At 45.0% G+C, this 18309-nt stretch overlaps 1 protein-coding gene across 8 annotated transcripts in view; it reads right to left on the reverse strand.

Moving 5' to 3' along the window:
* The window catches only part of DMD (dystrophin), a 2018590-nt gene that overhangs the window by 197807 nt on the left and 1802474 nt on the right, over positions 1-18309 (reverse strand). For all 8 annotated transcript variants that reach the window (XM_043570319.1, XM_043570321.1, XM_043570317.1 and 5 more), the window contains one exon: positions 8125-8185. In XM_043570319.1, the coding sequence (XP_043426254.1) occupies positions 8125-8185 (61 nt within the window). The remainder of the gene's footprint in view (positions 1-8124; positions 8186-18309) is intronic.

Below are 18309 nucleotides of genomic sequence, written 5' to 3' on the forward strand. Positions count from 1 at the left end.
ACTACATCCCGGCCCCCCCAAATAGATCCTGCATACAAATGCTTCGTGAGCACAGTGGTTGATCGATTCAAAGCTCTACTGATCACTAGAAAATCAGAAGTAGGAAAAAAAAAAAAAAAAGACCCCAGTTCCATGGAAACAAAGAAAGCCAGAGCTCAGAGTGATCTCAGGCATTAGCTACTTCTACTTCCTTATTGTCGATGGGGAAACTCAGTCCCAGATGGGCTCAGTTGTACCTGAAATCATACTGTTAGATAAGCACAGAACAGAAAGTGGATCCCAGGATTTGGTATATTCCATTCAGGCTCGCGTGCTAAGGATTTTCTCCTAGGCACCTGCTAGAGGCGACACGATGAACTCCATAAAAGACTCAGCAGGCTTTCTCATATTAAAGTTGATGTCTAGAGGATATAGGAGACCCGTTCGGGCGGCACATCGGAACTGACACAGAGACGCTAGAAGATTTTCTGAAGGTAAAAGTAGGCAGCAACGTGTAAGGCATGTGCTATTACTGGTGTGCGTTCCTTCCTTCATTCCAATATCTACTGGGCACATGCTGTCAGTGAGGCACTGGGCTGGGAAAGAGACACAGCGCCTATCCTCACGGAGGCTGCCATTTCAGTCAAGGTTACGTGTTGGAGCCTCTGAAACTATAAGGAGGGTTGTGAGATACTGTTTATGAACCTCTGAGACACAGAAGATACCAACATCGACACCTGCCAACGAGGGCCACATAACCAAAGGCCGGAACGGGGACTCCGTGACACGGTGGCGTCGCATTCAGTCTCTTTCCGTGAACAACGTAAACGGAGGTGTTTTCGTGATTCTGTCATCAGTTATTCATTACTGACTATTCCTTCATTGTGGTCCCAAAGTTTAATGAGACTCAGCTAATGTGACCTTTGGAACCATCAAGCTGTGGAGGAGAAAGCCCGGCAGAGAAGACTGACCTCTGGGTTATCTGTGTACTAAAGCCTTTTGAAAAGTCAGAGCACCAGGTTTTTGGCAGAGATTTCACAAATTTAATTACCCACAGATATTCACCAGTGTCTTCAAAGATTGACAGCTGAAATCAGACAGCTGATTTCCCGTTACATCCACTTCCTATTATCAATGGTGCTAAACAGTAAAGTAAAAAAAAAAAGGGGGGTTAATATTATTTGTCCTTTATCCAGAGAAGAGTGATGGTGTGGTAAGAATTCTCAAGGGTGATCTGAAGATCCATTTCCATTCCTCTGGAAAAGTGCTATAAACAATTTTTCTTTCAAAGTCAACATTCATAAAATCGGAGAATGTCGGGGCTGGGAATGACATGGGATATCCCGTGATTCAGCCCCCTTAGGTGACTGACGGAGAAACTGAGGCCGAGGAAATGTAACCGATTCACCTGTGGTCAAATAGCTAGCGGGGGCGGGGGGGGGGGCTGGCTGGTTCGGTCGGCAGAGCGTGGGACTCTGGATCTCAGGGTCATGAGTTTCAGACTCATGCTGAGCGGAGAGAATACTTAAATAAATAAAACTGAAAAAAAAAATAGCTAGCTGATAGCAAAGCCAGAACTAGATTTCAAGCCTTCTGATGCCTGGTCTATTTACTAGTTTCATAGAGCACGTAGCTGGGCCAATCTTAACCAATGTTTAAAGTGAATGTCAGAAGACTGGTATCATTCCTAGGACAGTAAGGTATCAGGAATGAGACATAGGGGAGTATTTTCTAAGTTGGGTGAGGAGTGAGATGATTCATTTTCAGAGATTCTGTGTTGTCTAGTTAACAAGAGGTTTACAACCTACTGGAAATACGTACGGCCCCTCCCGCACCCCCAACAATGGAGTCCCAAACCCTTAGACGCTTCACGCTCCGGCTCCTCCCCTCTCTATTTCTCAGGCTTATTTTTTGCGGGCTTGGCAATGAGCATGCGCCAAAGAAGGGCGGCCCCTGAGTCACCTCAAGGAACGTACATTTGCTCTAATCAGACTACTCTTTGCCTTACGTGGGCACAGGCGACTTCCGGGTAAGGGTGTAACTTCTGTAGTGCTCAGCCAATGAGGAACCAGGGGAGGGAGTTGCACAGTAGGAGATAAATTGCCTGCAGCGACTGCTCCCAGTGTGCCCGTCCATCAGACACCCACTCTTGCAAGAATGTTGACTAAAGTCGGCTTCACTGTGGTCTGAGTTTCCACATCCCTCCTTTGATTGGGTTAGTCGGCTGATTTCTCACACTTGGATGTCATAATCCGGTGTTCTTTATGATCAGAGCCTGTCTCCTTCTCAGATAATGTATCCGCTGCAAGCCAGCCAACGCAGGTACTTAGCACATCGGTGGCTGTTAAAGCTGAGACAGAGCTCACTGCGCCTTCCTCTCTCTATAAATACAGGTACTGAAATAGCAATCAGGAACTCAAAGGAACAAATATGCTCACCTCAACTTGAATCAGAGCAACTCTCGGCACAAGTAATGGGGAACCGGAGCAAGAACACGCGCGAGATATGCATTAGATATGGGAGGGATTTGGAATCTGAAAAAGTGCTCAAGAAGGCTGTGAGCACCCCCCACGCAATAGGTAAGTACAGAAACATGCCTGGGATTGGGAGGTGAGGGAAGGGTCGATCAGGGTCATCAGACAACATCTACAGCAACGTGCACAACACCCAAAACAACCAGCGGGAAGAGAGAGACACTCCTGTGGACGTGAGTTGCTTCGTGAGCGTTGGATGTGAAAAAAAAAAAAAGCTGATCAGTTAGCATGTTTCCCGGAACCCTTTTTTCGCTCTTCGGTGAAGTGCTTCAGTGATAGTTAGGAAGGGAACCTGCTGACAGGCCTTACTGGCGACTGAGTCAGCAGGTTTTCTACTGAGTTTCATTAGTGAATGCCTCCCAGTCTTTACAAACAGCAGTGCCTTTAAAAGAGGAGAGGACCCGCTCGTCTAAAACCCAAACCCTTCCTAAGGGCCGGATGGCAGAAATATCAGGTCAAACATTTCAGCCGGTGTCACAGAAAAATAGTAGCAAACCAAAGTATAGCCAGAACTAACATAGGTAGAAGAGGCTATGACCTCAATTGGTTTCTCCATTTCTGCACCAATGGGAGAAAGCGAACAGCATTTACCTTCTCCATGAGTGAGTGGAGACTGCAGACAATGCTAACAAATTTAATAACCGACATTTGGGCCACTCCGGTCACTACGTCCCAAGGAAGACGTAAGAGCTGGAAAAGATCCAGGGAGAAGCAACTAAGACGATCAAGGGGAACACTTGCCTGTCATTCAAGGACCGACTAAAAACCTAAAAAGGATTAGAATTTCTCAGACTGGGAAGATGAAAATGAAAAGGGGTTGTAAGGGGATGTGAGGCTGAAGTCTCCTTTGGGAAAACGCCCCCGGTGGCTCGGTCGGTTGGGCGTGATGTCTTGATTTCGGCTCAGGTCGTGATCCCAGGGTTGAGGGATTGAGCCCTGCATCACGTTCTGCACCAGCAGTGCAGAGGCTGCTTGGGATTCTCTCTCTCCCTCTCTGTCTGTGCCCCTCCCCTGCTCATATGCATGCGTGCGTACACGCTCTTGTTCTCTCTCTCTGTCTCTCTCTCTGTCTCAAAACAAATAAATAAACATTAAGAAAAGTCTACTTTGGGTAAATGTCATTGTATTCACTGAATTCCACAGCACTCGAGGTTAAAAAATGCAGACTGAAGAGGGACTGAGATCTACCTTTATTTCTTTAAGTAGAAATCAGCAAATTTATGCACCTTACTCTTCGGAAGCCAAGGCTGAAGCAGAGAGGGGACGAGTGTTAAGAAACCGCCGGATAAACCCAATGCCAACGGGCTGCTGATGCAAACAGCCCCTGGTGTCTGCATGTGGGACCGAGTTCTGGGCTAGTTGCCCTGTCGGTCTGCCCCAGTGTGCTATTTCTTTGCAGGAACATACCGCACACAAGTTTGGGATTCCTGAGTTCTTCTGACAGTCAAGAACACAGAAGAATCATTTTCTACCTCATTAAGAAAGCCAGAGAGTTCCCAGCTCTTGGCTCCGTGTGGTTTGCCCAGATGGGAGGATGCAACATAAAAAGGTGAAAGAAATCCTAACAGAATGCAGCAGCTGGTTAAAGGCTATGATATCGGAATTTTCATGAGTTGGACAGTAGGCCAAAAAGAGTACAAAATGGCGGAGGGTGGAAAAGGCAGTTGTAACAGGTTGAACATCGCTGGCGATTATTTTTTCAGTGGCAATGAAGGCTGTAATCAAATAACCTGAAGGAGACGCTGGCAGGAGTAAGAGAGCCCCCAGGGAGCGAGGAGATGAAAACTGTAACGATGACGAATGCCGTGGACTAATAAGCTAGACAAACACGTGGGGTGAAGTATCGAAATCGAGATTCTTCGCACCATATGAAAAGCTGGTGTCGGGATGCAGGCATCAACACCGCCTGACTTGCAATCTAGAGCCCAAGACGCGGGGGAAGTGACTTACAACCTCAAGCCTGAGTGCACAAGTCAACACCCAACTGGAATTACGTGACTGGTGCAGAAACCTCCGGTTATTTAGGGGATCAGTTTATCCCAGCGTTGAAAGGCAAAAAAGTATTAAGTATGAAACAAAGATCCGGAGAAGGCACCTGGCTCTGTACCTGGAAACGGGTGGTTAAAACTCTTGAATGCAAGTCTAGACAAGTGAGACAACAAAGAGGAACTATGGGGTGGGGACTGGGTGAAGGAATATCATTATAAACTTATTATATTGTCAGTTGTGGATAAATAAGGCACCTCGAATTGCAAATGGCATTTGCCAGTGCCTCAAGCCCACTGAACCTTGTACGTCAAAGTAGTTTGCTATAAAAAGAATATTTGAGACAACAGTAGTGTATAATAATGAATCACAAATGACATTAATAATCGGTTTGTTGACCATGTGTATTTTCTGAACGTGCGTTCTCCCTACATTAGCTTAACATTTTATTTTATTTTATTTTATTTTATTTTTTATTTAAAAAAAAATTTTTTTAACGTTTATTTATTTTTGAGACAGAGAGAGACAGAGCATGAATGCGGGAGGGTCAGAGAGAGAGGGAGACACAGAATCTGAAACAGGCTCCAGGCTCCGAGCTGTCAGCACAGAGCCCGACGCGGGGCTTGAACTCACAGACGTGAGATCATGACCTGGGCCGAAGTCGGACGCCCAACTGACTGAGCCACCCAGGTGCCCCAGCATTTTAGAGGTATAGTTGAGAAATTATATAATCTCTAATTTCCAATAGATTATAATTTTTTAAAAAAATGTTTATTTACCTTGAGAGAGAGAGAGAGAGAGAGGGAGAGGGAGAGAGACAGAGAGAGAGAAAAGAGCTATCGAGCAGGGGAGGAGCAGAGAGAGGAAGACAGAGGATCCTAAGCAGGCTCCACGATATCAACCCAAAGTCCGATGCTGGGTTCGAGTCCACGCACCGTGAGATCATGACCTGAGCCGAAATCAAGAGTCAGATGCTTACCCGACTGAGCCACCCAGGTGCCCCAGTAGATTTTAGTTTTTAGAGAAAAGTGATCTCCATAAAGTTTCAGAGGTATTTTTAGGTATTACCTAATTCCTCATTCCTAGAAACTGATCATTTCAGAGGCTTTAAGGTCCCTGTTCCCTTTTCTACGATTTTTTTTTTATAATTTTTTTTTTCAATGTTTATTTATTTTTGGGACAGAGAGAGACAGAGCATGAACGGGGAGGGGCAGAGAGAGAGGGAGACACAGAGTTGGAAACAGGCTCCAGGCTCTGAGCCGTCAGCCCAGAGCCCGACGCGGGGCTCGAACTCACGGACCGCGAGATCGTGACCTGGCTGAAGTCGGACGCTTAACCGACTGCGCCACCCAGGCGCCCCTCTACGATTTTTTTCTGTCTGGGGCTCTATGTCTCTTACCACTGAATCAGGAAGAATGACAGTCCTAAATTAAACACCAAGATTTGATGTCTTTAAGTGGGTACCTGGAGAAAGTGGAGTGGGTTCAGGGGGCATATCTTCGGCTAATTAAACAATGGAAAAACAGAATTGCTATGCCTTTTTTTTAAAAGTAAGAATTCATATTATGTTAATGATTAAACTAGAGAATTTAAAAAAATAAAGATAACTTCTTAAAGAAAAGCTGAGATCTTAAGTTTTTGAATTTGGATAAGATCATTTGATGAGTCGCACTCATTGATTCTTAGAGCTACAGGGAACCTTAGATATCACCTAGTCCAACCTCTCATTTTCTAAATGAGAAACGAAGGTGTGTATAGGGCAAGTGATTTGCCCAAGGCGACACAGTCAACTCATGACAGGGCCAGGACTGGACCTCACGTGTTCACGTTCCCCGATCTGGGCCAGTGAAGGAGCCCTGGACAATGAGGGGGAATCTGTCTTGTTAATTTTGGACTGAATGAATCTTCACTGCCACACAGCAATGTACCGGGATCTTTTGTGCTGGGTATAGCATCGGGGAGAAGATAAATATTTAGGGAAAGGACAGTGGGTAGGGAGACCCTAGGAATCCCTGTGAGATATTTAATAAGCCCCAAACAGTAATAATCTGGAGAATAATCACTTGAAGATGTTTTGGGTTCTCAGGTGCTCTCACAATCTATGCTACAAAAGAAGAACCTCTATCCAGTAAGGACTATCTCTTCATCTATCATAAAGGAATCGGATAAAGTGAGAGCTTTACAAATGGGTTGAAGAAGTAGCAGGTCCCAAACATCTTAGAGAAGAGAATGTGGGATTGACCAAGACACCGGAGAGGACTGGGCAGAGTTTGAATAAAATGGTTCCACAAAATATACAGTGGATGTAAAGCCATACGGCGCATGTCTAAGTGAATTTGTCATTCAACGAGACACACAATTTAAAATAGGTCTTTAAAATACGTAAGGGGACCGAATTGGTAATTACACAGCATAAACATAATACAATTTAAAAATAAGAAAGATAAAAAGCGGGATCGAAGCAAATCGAAGGAGAGGCTTTAATGGTAAGAGATGCTTTGTCGGGAAAAATTTAATAAGACGCAACTTTCTTAAAGGATGTGTCTCTCCCTGAATGGCCCAAAGAATTCCCTCACCCCCATTCTTCTGAGTGAACAAAAGTGAGGCATGCGATCTAATTTCCGGAGAATGGTAGTCATGAAGATCTAGGATTGCTGCGATTGTTTAGAACTGAATTATGAAGAAACGCTGGGCAGCCGAAGAACAGAAGCCAACCTGATAAAAGATGGCAGACCCGAACAATGGGAAAACATGGAGGATTTTTAGTCAGACTCATGGCGGAAGCAGGTTGAAAGCCTTCAGCTGGTATTGAAGATTATTTCACGAAGGCGATTAAATTCAATTATTGAACCAGCAGGTTCAAAGTTAAATTGAAGTTGAACTCTATCGCATAATCAACGAGAAACTGTTAAGGTGCCATAATGACCCACTATCCTCCCTCCTGTCCCTTGCGTGTTGACCCAGTGTATCAATGTACATTGACTCAATGTCAATCACTGACTCAATGTACAATGTATTTGTACTTCACAATGCATCCTGCAGAAGGTGCTTCTAAGCACCTGTATTCCTGTGACGGACACAAATGGATCCAGAGAACAGTATGACTCTGTTGTGAAAAATGCTGAGTGCTATGTGTCAAGAATGAACACCTCAGCTACACAAATCCGGGCCTGCTGCTGACTGCCTTTTGGGTCCATGAAGTATTTATTCACCTGAAACGCTTTGTGTACATACAGCTGCCGAAATCATCCATCTTGGCTGAAAAAGAGATGCGGGAACACCCCTAAACAAATGAAACTGTCCTTATAACTATTCACTCTCACCATCCATAATATTATCTGCAGCGTTTTGTGCTATTGTGGAAAAGCCACACCACTTCCAATCACAACACACAAGAAACGGGCTGCAGTAAATGGATTTTTCCTAAAGGCAGCTCCCTGTTGCATCAGCACATTTGCAGAGGTAATTTTAGCGCGAGTTGACTTTCCAAGCTTCCTTGGGGGATGGAGAAGTAGGTATTGTAAGCCAGGTTAACGTCAGTCACAATGTAGAAATAAATCCATTTGTGAATATGCAGATTAGCCACAATAAATGCTTCTTTAGGAACGTGATGCTTCCAACTTACTTGATATAGTAGGGCACTTTGTTCGGCGAGATGGCTCTCTCCCAGGGACCCTGGACAGAAGCTGAAGGAAAAAAAAAAAAAGGCAAGGAGGTCAAGTTCACCACAAACAGGAAAGACAACATTAATCTCCAGAATTACAATTTTACACTGATATTGGTCTGTTTGCTCAGTTGCCCATGAAGACAGGACGGATTAACCTGCTGTTCTGAAGTTTCTGTCCTAAACTAAGTGAAATTGAACTCATTCAGGCACAAAGATAAATGCAAAGGAAAAAAAAAAAACAAACAACTCCGTTCCAGCGCTAAACCTATAGAACAGATAAGAAACTGAATGAGTCGCTGACGGATTTTCTCTTACGTGTCTCCATTGGGTGCTTTTCTTATAACACTTCGTGTTGCTGCTTCTCACTATCTTTTACTATTTGATTGACTGGGTTTGATTAGTTTAACAACTCAAACGTCCCAGCGTGATACAGTTACATTTTAAGTTCTTAAAGCTAAAAGACTACACTTCTCATTCTCATATGCTTGTTTTTGTCTTTGTTTGCTTTAAACAGGATCCAATTTCATCGACCAATAATATGCTTAATTGGTGCCACAAAACATCAGCCAACCAGCATGATCTTATTGGAAAAAAACAACCCAAAGTCAGAGAATGGCACCCGATACCAGAGTGTAATAAAACTTTTGTGATGAATGATGAATCCTGTAGGTGAAATTAAATTTCACATACTGGGAATTTGTTTTATAACGACCTTATTGTGTATTAGTCTGATCAATCATCTTTAAATTGTATTTTAAGTGCTTAAATTATCATTGGGGAGTGGGGGGGGGTTCCTTTCCCAAAGGCGAGCTCTGAGAACACCTTTTACATAGAGTTTGATCCGATGGGTGTTTCTTTCTTTAAGACAACATAATCATGTTAGGATAAACTATACCATTTCCTCAACACTAAAATCCTCCCCCAGAATGGAGTTTTTATAAAACTGGAGGTTTTTTTTTTAATTTTTTTTAATGTTTATTTTATTATTTTTGAGACAGAGAGAGACAGAGCATGAACGGGGGAGGGGCAGAGAGAGAGGGAGACACAGAATCGGAAGCAGACTCCAGGCTCTGAGCCATCAGCCCAGAGCCCCACGCGGGGCTCGAACTCACGGACCGCGAGACCGTGACCTGAGCGGAAGTCGGACGCTTAACCAACTGAGCCACCCAGGCGCCCCAAAACTGGAGTTTTAAGAGAGAAAGAATATCATCACGAGTACACATATAAGAAGCTGATTAACATCTAGCGATTGTATGCGGATGTCCATTTCCCCCTGAATTTTCATCCTGCTTATAATTTGCAGCATAGCTGATGCTGACCATTATTTCCTCCTCTGAAAAGCTTCCTTCTAAATTAGCCTCACAGTAAATTCACGCCGCAGTATATTGAGATGTAAGAAAACGTCAAAGCTAATATATCTTTGACTACACTGTATAATATGAAAGAACAGCGCCTAATAAAAGTTAACTTCACCCACTGCCAGACAATTTAAGGGTAATGAAACCACAGATTCTTTGTTTTATAGAGAGTAATAGATGGATTGAATCACCCAACCTTCAACCAGACATTCTGCTTGGTACCTTGGTGATACGTCATTGAAAAGATACAGGATGTGGATTTGTATTTAGCTGCTAATTAAGCCTTTTCATTCTGGTGGACAGGTTTTTACCATGGGGGGCGGGGAGGAGACCTTTATCTGCCATTTCGGAAGTGGTCCCTCGCATGCAATCTCACTCAGTAGTTCTTTTTCTATTCTTACCCCCTCTGCCTTTCTCATTATCTGCCCTACTCTCCTTTGGTTCGTTTTTCTTCTCTAGGATACAGCTCTCTCGCCCTGATAAGGTGATAAAGGAAGATCTGATCTAAGAACTTACGCCGGACACCCTGACCTACCTGGGGAGAGTCTGATGTTATGGAAACCTAAAAACCTAAGCTCTCTTTCTAGGAGGAAACGGGGTAGAGAGCCAGAAATCCCAGCTCTTGTCTGCTCAGCATACCCACCCCAGCTCTCACTGACTGTATCGCCAAGCCTGTGAACGCCTGACTCGAGAAACGAGGGCTTTTCTTTCCTTAAAGGTGTCTATGGGCTGAATCTGACCATTTCTGTCATTGTTCCTTCCTTTCCAGTTCTTTATCTTTTTAATGGTCCCCAAATTAATTCCGATTGGGAGGATGCTGTGGATGTCCTCTGATAGCAGAAGAGTCCATTTGGATTTTCTGGAATATCTCTCAGAGACAAGTGTGCTTGGAGAGGTCTACTGGTTGCCTGGGTGGCTCACGGAGGCTCTCCCAGAGCAGGGCTCTCATGGAGCTAACTCCAAGCAGAAAATCGAGCCGGAGACAGAGGAAAAGCAATAATGACCAGCTGAGCTCATGGCTGGCCCTCCACTGAATATCTATAGTTGACTTTGCATTCTTAAGCATTAAAAGGAGAAAAAAAACCAATCAAATGCCGGAGGAGTACTTAGGATATGCTTAAACTAAACAGGTGAAAGATGTAAAAAGAATATTCCAAAAACATTCTAAGCTCCAGATCAACATGAAACTTGAAGCGTTTATCGCTGTAGTTCTCAACTGCCAATCTTTCATACAGAGCATGAAAATTTATGGACCTGAAACCGGATGTATAAACTGTTACTTTTTTAGTTTTTAAAATAAGAAGAGCCGTTTGTCTTTATGTGCAGCGATCAAATAAATCCAATGGTCAAGTTCAGTGAGTTTTCTGTGCCGAAAGATGTTTTCCCCGCTTTGACTCACAGTTTACAAACGCACGTAGCAACTGCTTTGCAGTCATCATTAGAAACCCTCCAATCTCCTACCTAAAAAAATGTCCTTGATGCAAAAAAACGGGGGGAAAATGACAATGGCTTTCCCCCACTCCTTCTGTGCCCCGTCACCACCACAGGCAAACACACTGGAACTGCTTGCTTTGGAAATAACACACAGTCCGGCGAAGGTTCTACGTGATTAGATTCAGGGCTCCTTCTCGAGAGACTGTTCAAAGGTTGTGGGCAATTTCGCTTGGGGCTGCCAGATGGTTCTGGTATTGCATATATTCAAAAGTTGATCAAATATATGGTAACCCTTGTACGTGTGTCCCCAAATTATCATTTCATTTCTTGCAGGAGTGCCGACACCAAGGACTGCTGTTTCTTATCTCAGTGTGCCAGGGGAAGCTTGTCACTGCACACAAAGCTAGCCTCTGTAATAGACACACGCATCTCTTATGCGTGATGTGTCCATTTTTTAGTAGCCCATCAAAAGCAGATTTATTGGCAAATAGTTTTTCTAAGGCACTGTGCTGTCCTCTGGTATTTTCTTATACAGATGTTCCTCTAACCGCTATGTGTAAATCCAAGGCGGCTTTGGGATTCAGATTCTTGAGTGCAAAAATCATCCATTATCTTACGGCACCAGCACCAGGGGGTATTGTCTCCTGAATTCAAATAGCAGGCTGCACGTGAGCTTATTCATTCCAAAACCAACCTGTGAATTTCCCCTCGCGTTACAGATGCAGTATGTTATTAAGAGCCAGAAAGGCTTCTACCTTCAAATGCTTTTCTTCCCTCGAGGTGACAGGATTCAATATTGTGCCCAAGGTGGTTTTGAAAATCACAGAATCACAGACGCCACACTATGGAGGCAAAGTTCTTATTTCGACCATGTTTTTAACGCCTGACGAACAGGATGCGCGAAGCGACGCACCCTGGTGTTAAGCCGTATTTTAATCGACACAGGGGCCTAACCAGCAAATTAAAAAGAACACGAATGTTATTTAAACCGTGCCCAAGGGGCACTCTCCGGAATTCAGACCCAAATACGTTCATTCGTCTTTCTGCCGTTGTTAACGTTTTGTGGATTCGGTGCCTGATCGTGTAGTTCGGTCGGAAGAAAAGTGGGGGCAGGTTATACAAATCAATACTATAACCTGCATTGGAGACTAAATGGAGACCTCCCCTATGGGGTTAAGAGAAAGGCGTAAAGGAAGACCACTAGCCACAGGCACTTGGCTTCCCAGAAGTGGGTCCGTTCCAGTAATGGTTTGATGGGCACAGTCTAGCAAGGAGATCTACTCTAGAGCAATGCTTCTCCATGTTTTTCTCCCGATGCCCCCATGGCCCCCTGCAAAGCATCTTATTTAGTTATTTTTTCCTCATCTTCCTCCCCCTGTCCCTGATGAAATTTTGACGTCACAGATATACTGTGTGTATCTGTGCTTTACGGAAAAAGGGTACGGTTTTTCATTCCCTAGGGACAAACGAATTTTTGTCCCTTTTGGGGCAGTGTTGCTCCCACTGAAAAGGCTTGATCTAGAAGGGGTGGCTGGGGGGTGGGGGGACAAAGGAAAACCTCTCCTGGGCCTGCCCCATGACCTCAAGTATGACGGTCATCATGACCCGTGAGGTGCTGCCATTTTCATTTTGCAAATGATCACTTAAGGTCACATGGAATAGTGTGTCTAAGGTCCAAGTCATTAAGTATTAGACCCTAATGTGGGTTATTACTCAAGTCACATGATTCAGGAAAGGGAGAAAACAAACAGGCTGCGGGTCTACACACATACTGTGTGCTCCACACTGTGTGCTCCACACTGTATGTTTCTTAATGTAATCCTCCCAGATACCCAATGAGGCCACGCTATTCCATTATCACCCGTGAAGTAGGGGAGGCTCAGAAAAGGTCAGAAAACGGACTCAGTTCATGCGGCTAGTAAAGGGCGAATCCACGATTGCGACCAAGTCTGTCTAGTCTTTGAGTTTTATTTATTATTATCTTCTTCTTCTTCTTCTTCTAAGTAGCCTTCATGCCCAGCACGGAGCTCAACATGGCGCTTGGACTCACAACCCTGAGACCAAGACCCGAGCTGAGATCGAGTCAGACATTTATTTAACCGACGGAGCCACCCAGGCACCCTCTTTGTGCATTCTTTTATCATGTGTGGTATGTAACCGGTAGTCTAGAAATATTTGCCAAACAACTGCGTAAATGCATTCATCCTACACAAGAGTATAATGTCCTCTAGTCCAAGTTCTTTACGCTCTGATATCTAAATTTACCCTCTACATGATTTCCACCAGATGACTTTCCAGGGCTTGCTGGAACCACTTCACCGTCACCAGATCCTGGAAGGCCTCTTTTGAATTTCCTATAGTTTTAGTGATGACTAGAAAGAGCAGCCTTTTCCTCTGGTCAAAATCTTTCTCCCGTCTGCATCCCAACAATCTGTCATCCCCACCGTGACTCCTGCTCTGCCACCAGCACAGAGCCCGACGTGGGGCTCGATCCCGTAAACCACGGGATCGTGACCGGAGCCGAAATCAAGAGCGGCATGCTTAAACAACTGAGCCACCCAGGGTGCTCCGAGACTTATTTTCATCCAAAAGGCAAAAATAGAGCCCCGGTTCCTAAGGAAACAAAGCAGTACTCATTACTCAGTCCATTTTTACAGCGTCCCCGCTACGTATGTACGAGGCGCTTGGCACAGTGCTGGCACAGGATGCGGTAAACAGACACAGTTCCTGCTACTTTGCATTTGAGTCTCTGAGGATATTTTTCAATGAACACATCTAACATTCCAGCATGAAAATCAATCGACTGCTGTCTAGTGAACACACACTATGGGCTTAGCCCCATACTCGGTATTTACAGGCAGGGCTGGAACAGGATGGGGTGGGGTGGAGGAAGAGGTCCTAACAGGTCCCGTGCCTTTAGGCACAGTCAAGTTGAGTAGAGTTTAGTAAAAGGGCTGGTCACAAAGGTCTGTGCAGGGTGTAGGGAGATCACAAGGGATAATGTTAATAAGAACAAGGAGGTGTTAGCATCCCTAGCTCTGAGGGACAAGGAGGGAGAGCCATTATTGGAGTAGAGTGCGAGTGGGAGGAAGAGGAAGCAGGAGCAGGAAAGGGAAAGGAGGAAGAGAGGAAGAGAGAGGGGGTGAGAGGGAGGGAGACAAGAGAAAGAGGAGAGAGAGAGGATAAGGGCCAGAGCCGTGGGAACCAGGACAATGGAAGCCATATTGCCGCAACGCCCCAGCAGCAAACACGGAGACAAGGATGTACGTTGAGGTAGTTTGGGCTGTAATTCAAGGAAGCCCCGGTGCAGGAGCTGGTAAAGGATGCGGGACTGCTTTGGGGACCCGGGGTCCCCCTGTAGGTGAGGACTTCAGCCCAGAAGACACTCCAGAGTTGTCCCCCTCCGGCCGCCTCTAGGTGAGCGGCGAAGGAAGTGGAGTATTTATTTACTACTGCTTGAGGGCTACTCCTGGAGTATGGAGGGGGGAGCTCATTACCTCTCTGGCCTGCCACTTGGGCTTCGTGAGCAAGTTCCTATGGACAGAGAAAGCCTTGAAGGCAGAGTCACAGGTGTGTGTAGTTGGAAGGCTAGGTTCGCTGTGCCTGGGCCCGGAGGGTTCCAGAGGGCACATGAGCAGGGCCCTGACAACTAATGCTACAGAAGATATGTGCTAAGAATGACCGAGTAGAAAGAGAGGAGAAGTCTGGGGTCCTGTGACTATATAGTCACTATTCCAGCAGGCCCCAGGCTCTGAGCTGTCAGCAGAGAACCTGAGGCGGGGCTCAGGCTCACTAACTGACATCACGACCTGAGCCAAAGTTGGATGCTTAACCGACTGAGCCACCCAAGCGCCCCTCTCTGGATTTCTATATGAGAACGTTATACAGCCCTGCTTGGGATGAGCCTCTGTTATTTGAGTTTTCCGTTTCGCGTGGCCAATCCTGCTTCTGACCCAGTCACTCCCACCCGTGCGGACCATCTGTGTCTGCTCACATCATTCCTGGCTCCCATTTTAAATGGCCGAACAGCATTCCGTTAATGGCTGTACCGTGATTTATTGAAGAAATCCCCTCTTTGGGAAAATTTAGATTGTTTCCAGTTTTTCACTGTTGTAAGTAAGGCTGCAATGAACATCTCTGCAGATAAATCTTTGCACACAGTTTCGTCAATTTTGTTAAGCAGAATTCCTCGAAATATATTTATTTCATTGAAGGCTATGAACATGTTAAAGGCATTTTATACAAATTACACTCCTGCCAGCAGGAGTCTTTCTTTATTGATCCAGGTAGAAAGGGAAAAATCCATTTTCTGCTGGTCAATGGCAGTTAGTCGGTATAATTCTTAAGGCACATTAGATATACTGCCTGGTACGGATTATTTGAGAATAGGCCTCTCGCACCCCTTCACTCCATGATAGACTGTAGACTTTTTGAGTTCAGGGAGGCACTCAGCTCATCGGCTTTCTGTCTCAAAGCCCAGCCCAGCATCTTGAGACATAAGTGGATCAAGGAGAAAGTGGCTAGAACAGAGATTCCGGACGAATAGATTTAATTCCTGACTCCACCATCACTCCCTGATCTCAAGCAAGCCTTGTTTTGTCCCTGAGCTTTATTTATTTTATATGAAAAATAGGCATAATGATATCTCCCTTGCAGAAATACCGTCAGGATAAAATGAGAAAATGGATATGAAATTGCTTTGCAAAATGTTAATTACCATACAAATAATGTTTATAATCACATACCTGTGGGATGTTGTCTGAATGACAGTAATTCTAGAATTAATCTCCCTGCCTCAACCAAGCAGCAGTTGTCTTCACCCCTTGCATCCACTCCTAACTACTAGTAATGTGCCTCACACAGGATCAAGTGTGGCGGACAGAGATGCCTTTGAACACTAACTGCCTGGGCTGATGGGACATCGTTCCATCTCTTTGCCTAGACCAATGGCACCTGCCCAACAGACCCTTCATTCTTGGGTAGACCGTGTGTCCATTATTCATCAGCATGGATGATGAATCGATTAGTCCCTATTTGATACAATGGGAAAGAGAAGGCCAGAGAATGTTCTACAATCAGAGGATTATGCTGACAAAAAGATAAGAACAGTGTTCTATGGAATGGAGGCAGGAGGGTGGAGTTCAATAGGTTGTTGCTAGCTGAATGTGGCATCCACTCAAAGCGAGAAATCGCACATGACTCTCTCCTTCTAAGGGATAATTATGAGGCAACGGGGCGTTCCAGGGGCAGAAAAGATAAGCTGGAGGGCGAATTTCAGATCAATTACATATTTAGGTTAAAATATTTGGAAGGTGGCTCTTTTCACCGAAGCTCAGGTGAAAGGACAAGACTAAGCGTTAGATGGGAGCTGGAGCTATAAAGATGACTGGACTCCTGCAGGCAACGAGACTGTTAAAAGAAAACCGTACCCTGGGAAGTGGCCCATACTGGTGGCACCACTGAAAAAGCCTCCGAAGAAAAACGATACAGAAACGAGAACAAAGTAGGGTGAAGCATCAGAAAGACAGCCAGCCAGGTGGTGAGATATTGGGAGCACCAGTGGGTTCCAGGGCACTAAGGGGAGAGAAGAGGAAGGTGTATTTGGTCACGAGATCACTGGTGATCCCAAGAGGGCAATTTCACAAGAGCACTGAAGGTAAATGGAGAAGGTCATTACTCTCTCCTGTTCTGTAAACCAGCCCACTCCATTCACTTATTTATGGAATTTGCTCAGCGCCCCCGCTAAAACCTCAAATCACACGAAAAACTTACTTCCGCCTGTTTTCACTTCCTAAGGTCATAATCAAGATTATAGGACAGGGCTCAAGGTTTCATGTAGTTATCAATGCTGAATGTAGGTGTATGCGTCTATCATTTTTCCCCATTGGGATTGCTTTCTGTATGATTTCTATTTTCTTCTGATGGGACGCATATAGTCCCCGAAGCAAGAGTAAGTTTTCTGTCATTTAACCGAAAGGCCAAGTTAAATTTAACACCGTTGCAAACATTAAATTAAAATAAGAATAGCGCCGCATATGTCTGGATCATATATCAAAAGTAAAGATTCAATGAAAACTTTAAGATCACTTACTGAACTTTCAAAGATGGGCAGATTTTCCATAAAGATTTCAACAGCAGAGACAGATGGGCTACATTCCAGAGGGGAAGGTCACCAGAGTGATGAATGAGACCTCTAATGTCTGCCATAGCTGTGAAAATCTTTACGGCTAACTAAAATTCCTCACGAATAACAACCTGTAAATATTCTATGAGCTGTCAGGCAGGTAACACCGAGCTCGGAGACCAAAGCACACGGCGAACCGAATACCACGCCATGGGCTTTGCCGGCAGACTGCCACGTCATTTAGAGTATCAGGCTTACACGTGATCTGGGGAGTCAGGAGTTCCTACTAAACTACTTGCCGAGGCGCCTGAGTTGCAAAGACAAACATACCCAAGGGTTGCTGGCTTCACAGTCCTACAAAATCTCATAACCAATACTTGGTAGCGTTGCTCCTGAAAGAAAGGCTCCTTCCGACTGACTTACATGAAACTCCAAGAACCTCACTGTCATTATCAGGCCAGTGAGAAAGAAAGAAACCTAAGGCCAGCTACAGGAGGACAGGTGTTTATATCAATAGGGTCACGGCTGAGTTCCGCTCATGGGATTTCTGACTACTTCTGAACAGAAGTGCCCGACTGTGTTACCACAGAACTTTCCCCCCGGGGTAAAGGTGCCTACGGTCTCCAGGCCATCTGGGTTAAGCCAGGTTACTAACGAGTCACTGCGATATTGCCAGGTGCCTTTAGTGTCTCTCCAGATGTGCTTTTAAAAGACGGCAGGCAGTCAACACCATTTGCTGAATGCTCTCTGTGTGAAGGGTATTGTATTAGGCACCAGGGAAATTTCAAGGAATGTACAATTTGAAACCAAAGCCAGTAGGGAGCAGCTCGGATATTAAAAACCAAATGACTGTAGATGAGATGCACATCCATTTAGAAAGCAAAAGGGAGAAAGAGCTAAGGATATGATAAAAATTAAAGCCAAAAGGAAGGGGGAGAGATTCCGTTTTGATCCTAACGCTTTCCTGCGTTGTGAATCAATTAACCATCGGTGCTTCAGCCATAGCTTCATGGCAAGCTTCCCGGCCCCTTGACCTTGGGCTTAGCCATGTGACTTGCTTTGGCCAATGGGGCGTTAGCAGACATGCTATGAACACAGGCTTGTGCTCTTGTGCTCTGGGGATCTGCCAGGAGTACGTGCCCCAGGTGGCCTCTGATCCTTCGGTGGGTCTCCACACCCGACATATAGAGAAACAAGCCGAATGGAACTAGCAGCCTGGAGCTAAAC

Source organism: Prionailurus bengalensis, chromosome X (genome assembly GCF_016509475.1).
Source record: "Prionailurus bengalensis isolate Pbe53 chromosome X, Fcat_Pben_1.1_paternal_pri, whole genome shotgun sequence".
NCBI lineage: Eukaryota > Metazoa > Chordata > Mammalia > Carnivora > Felidae > Prionailurus > Prionailurus bengalensis.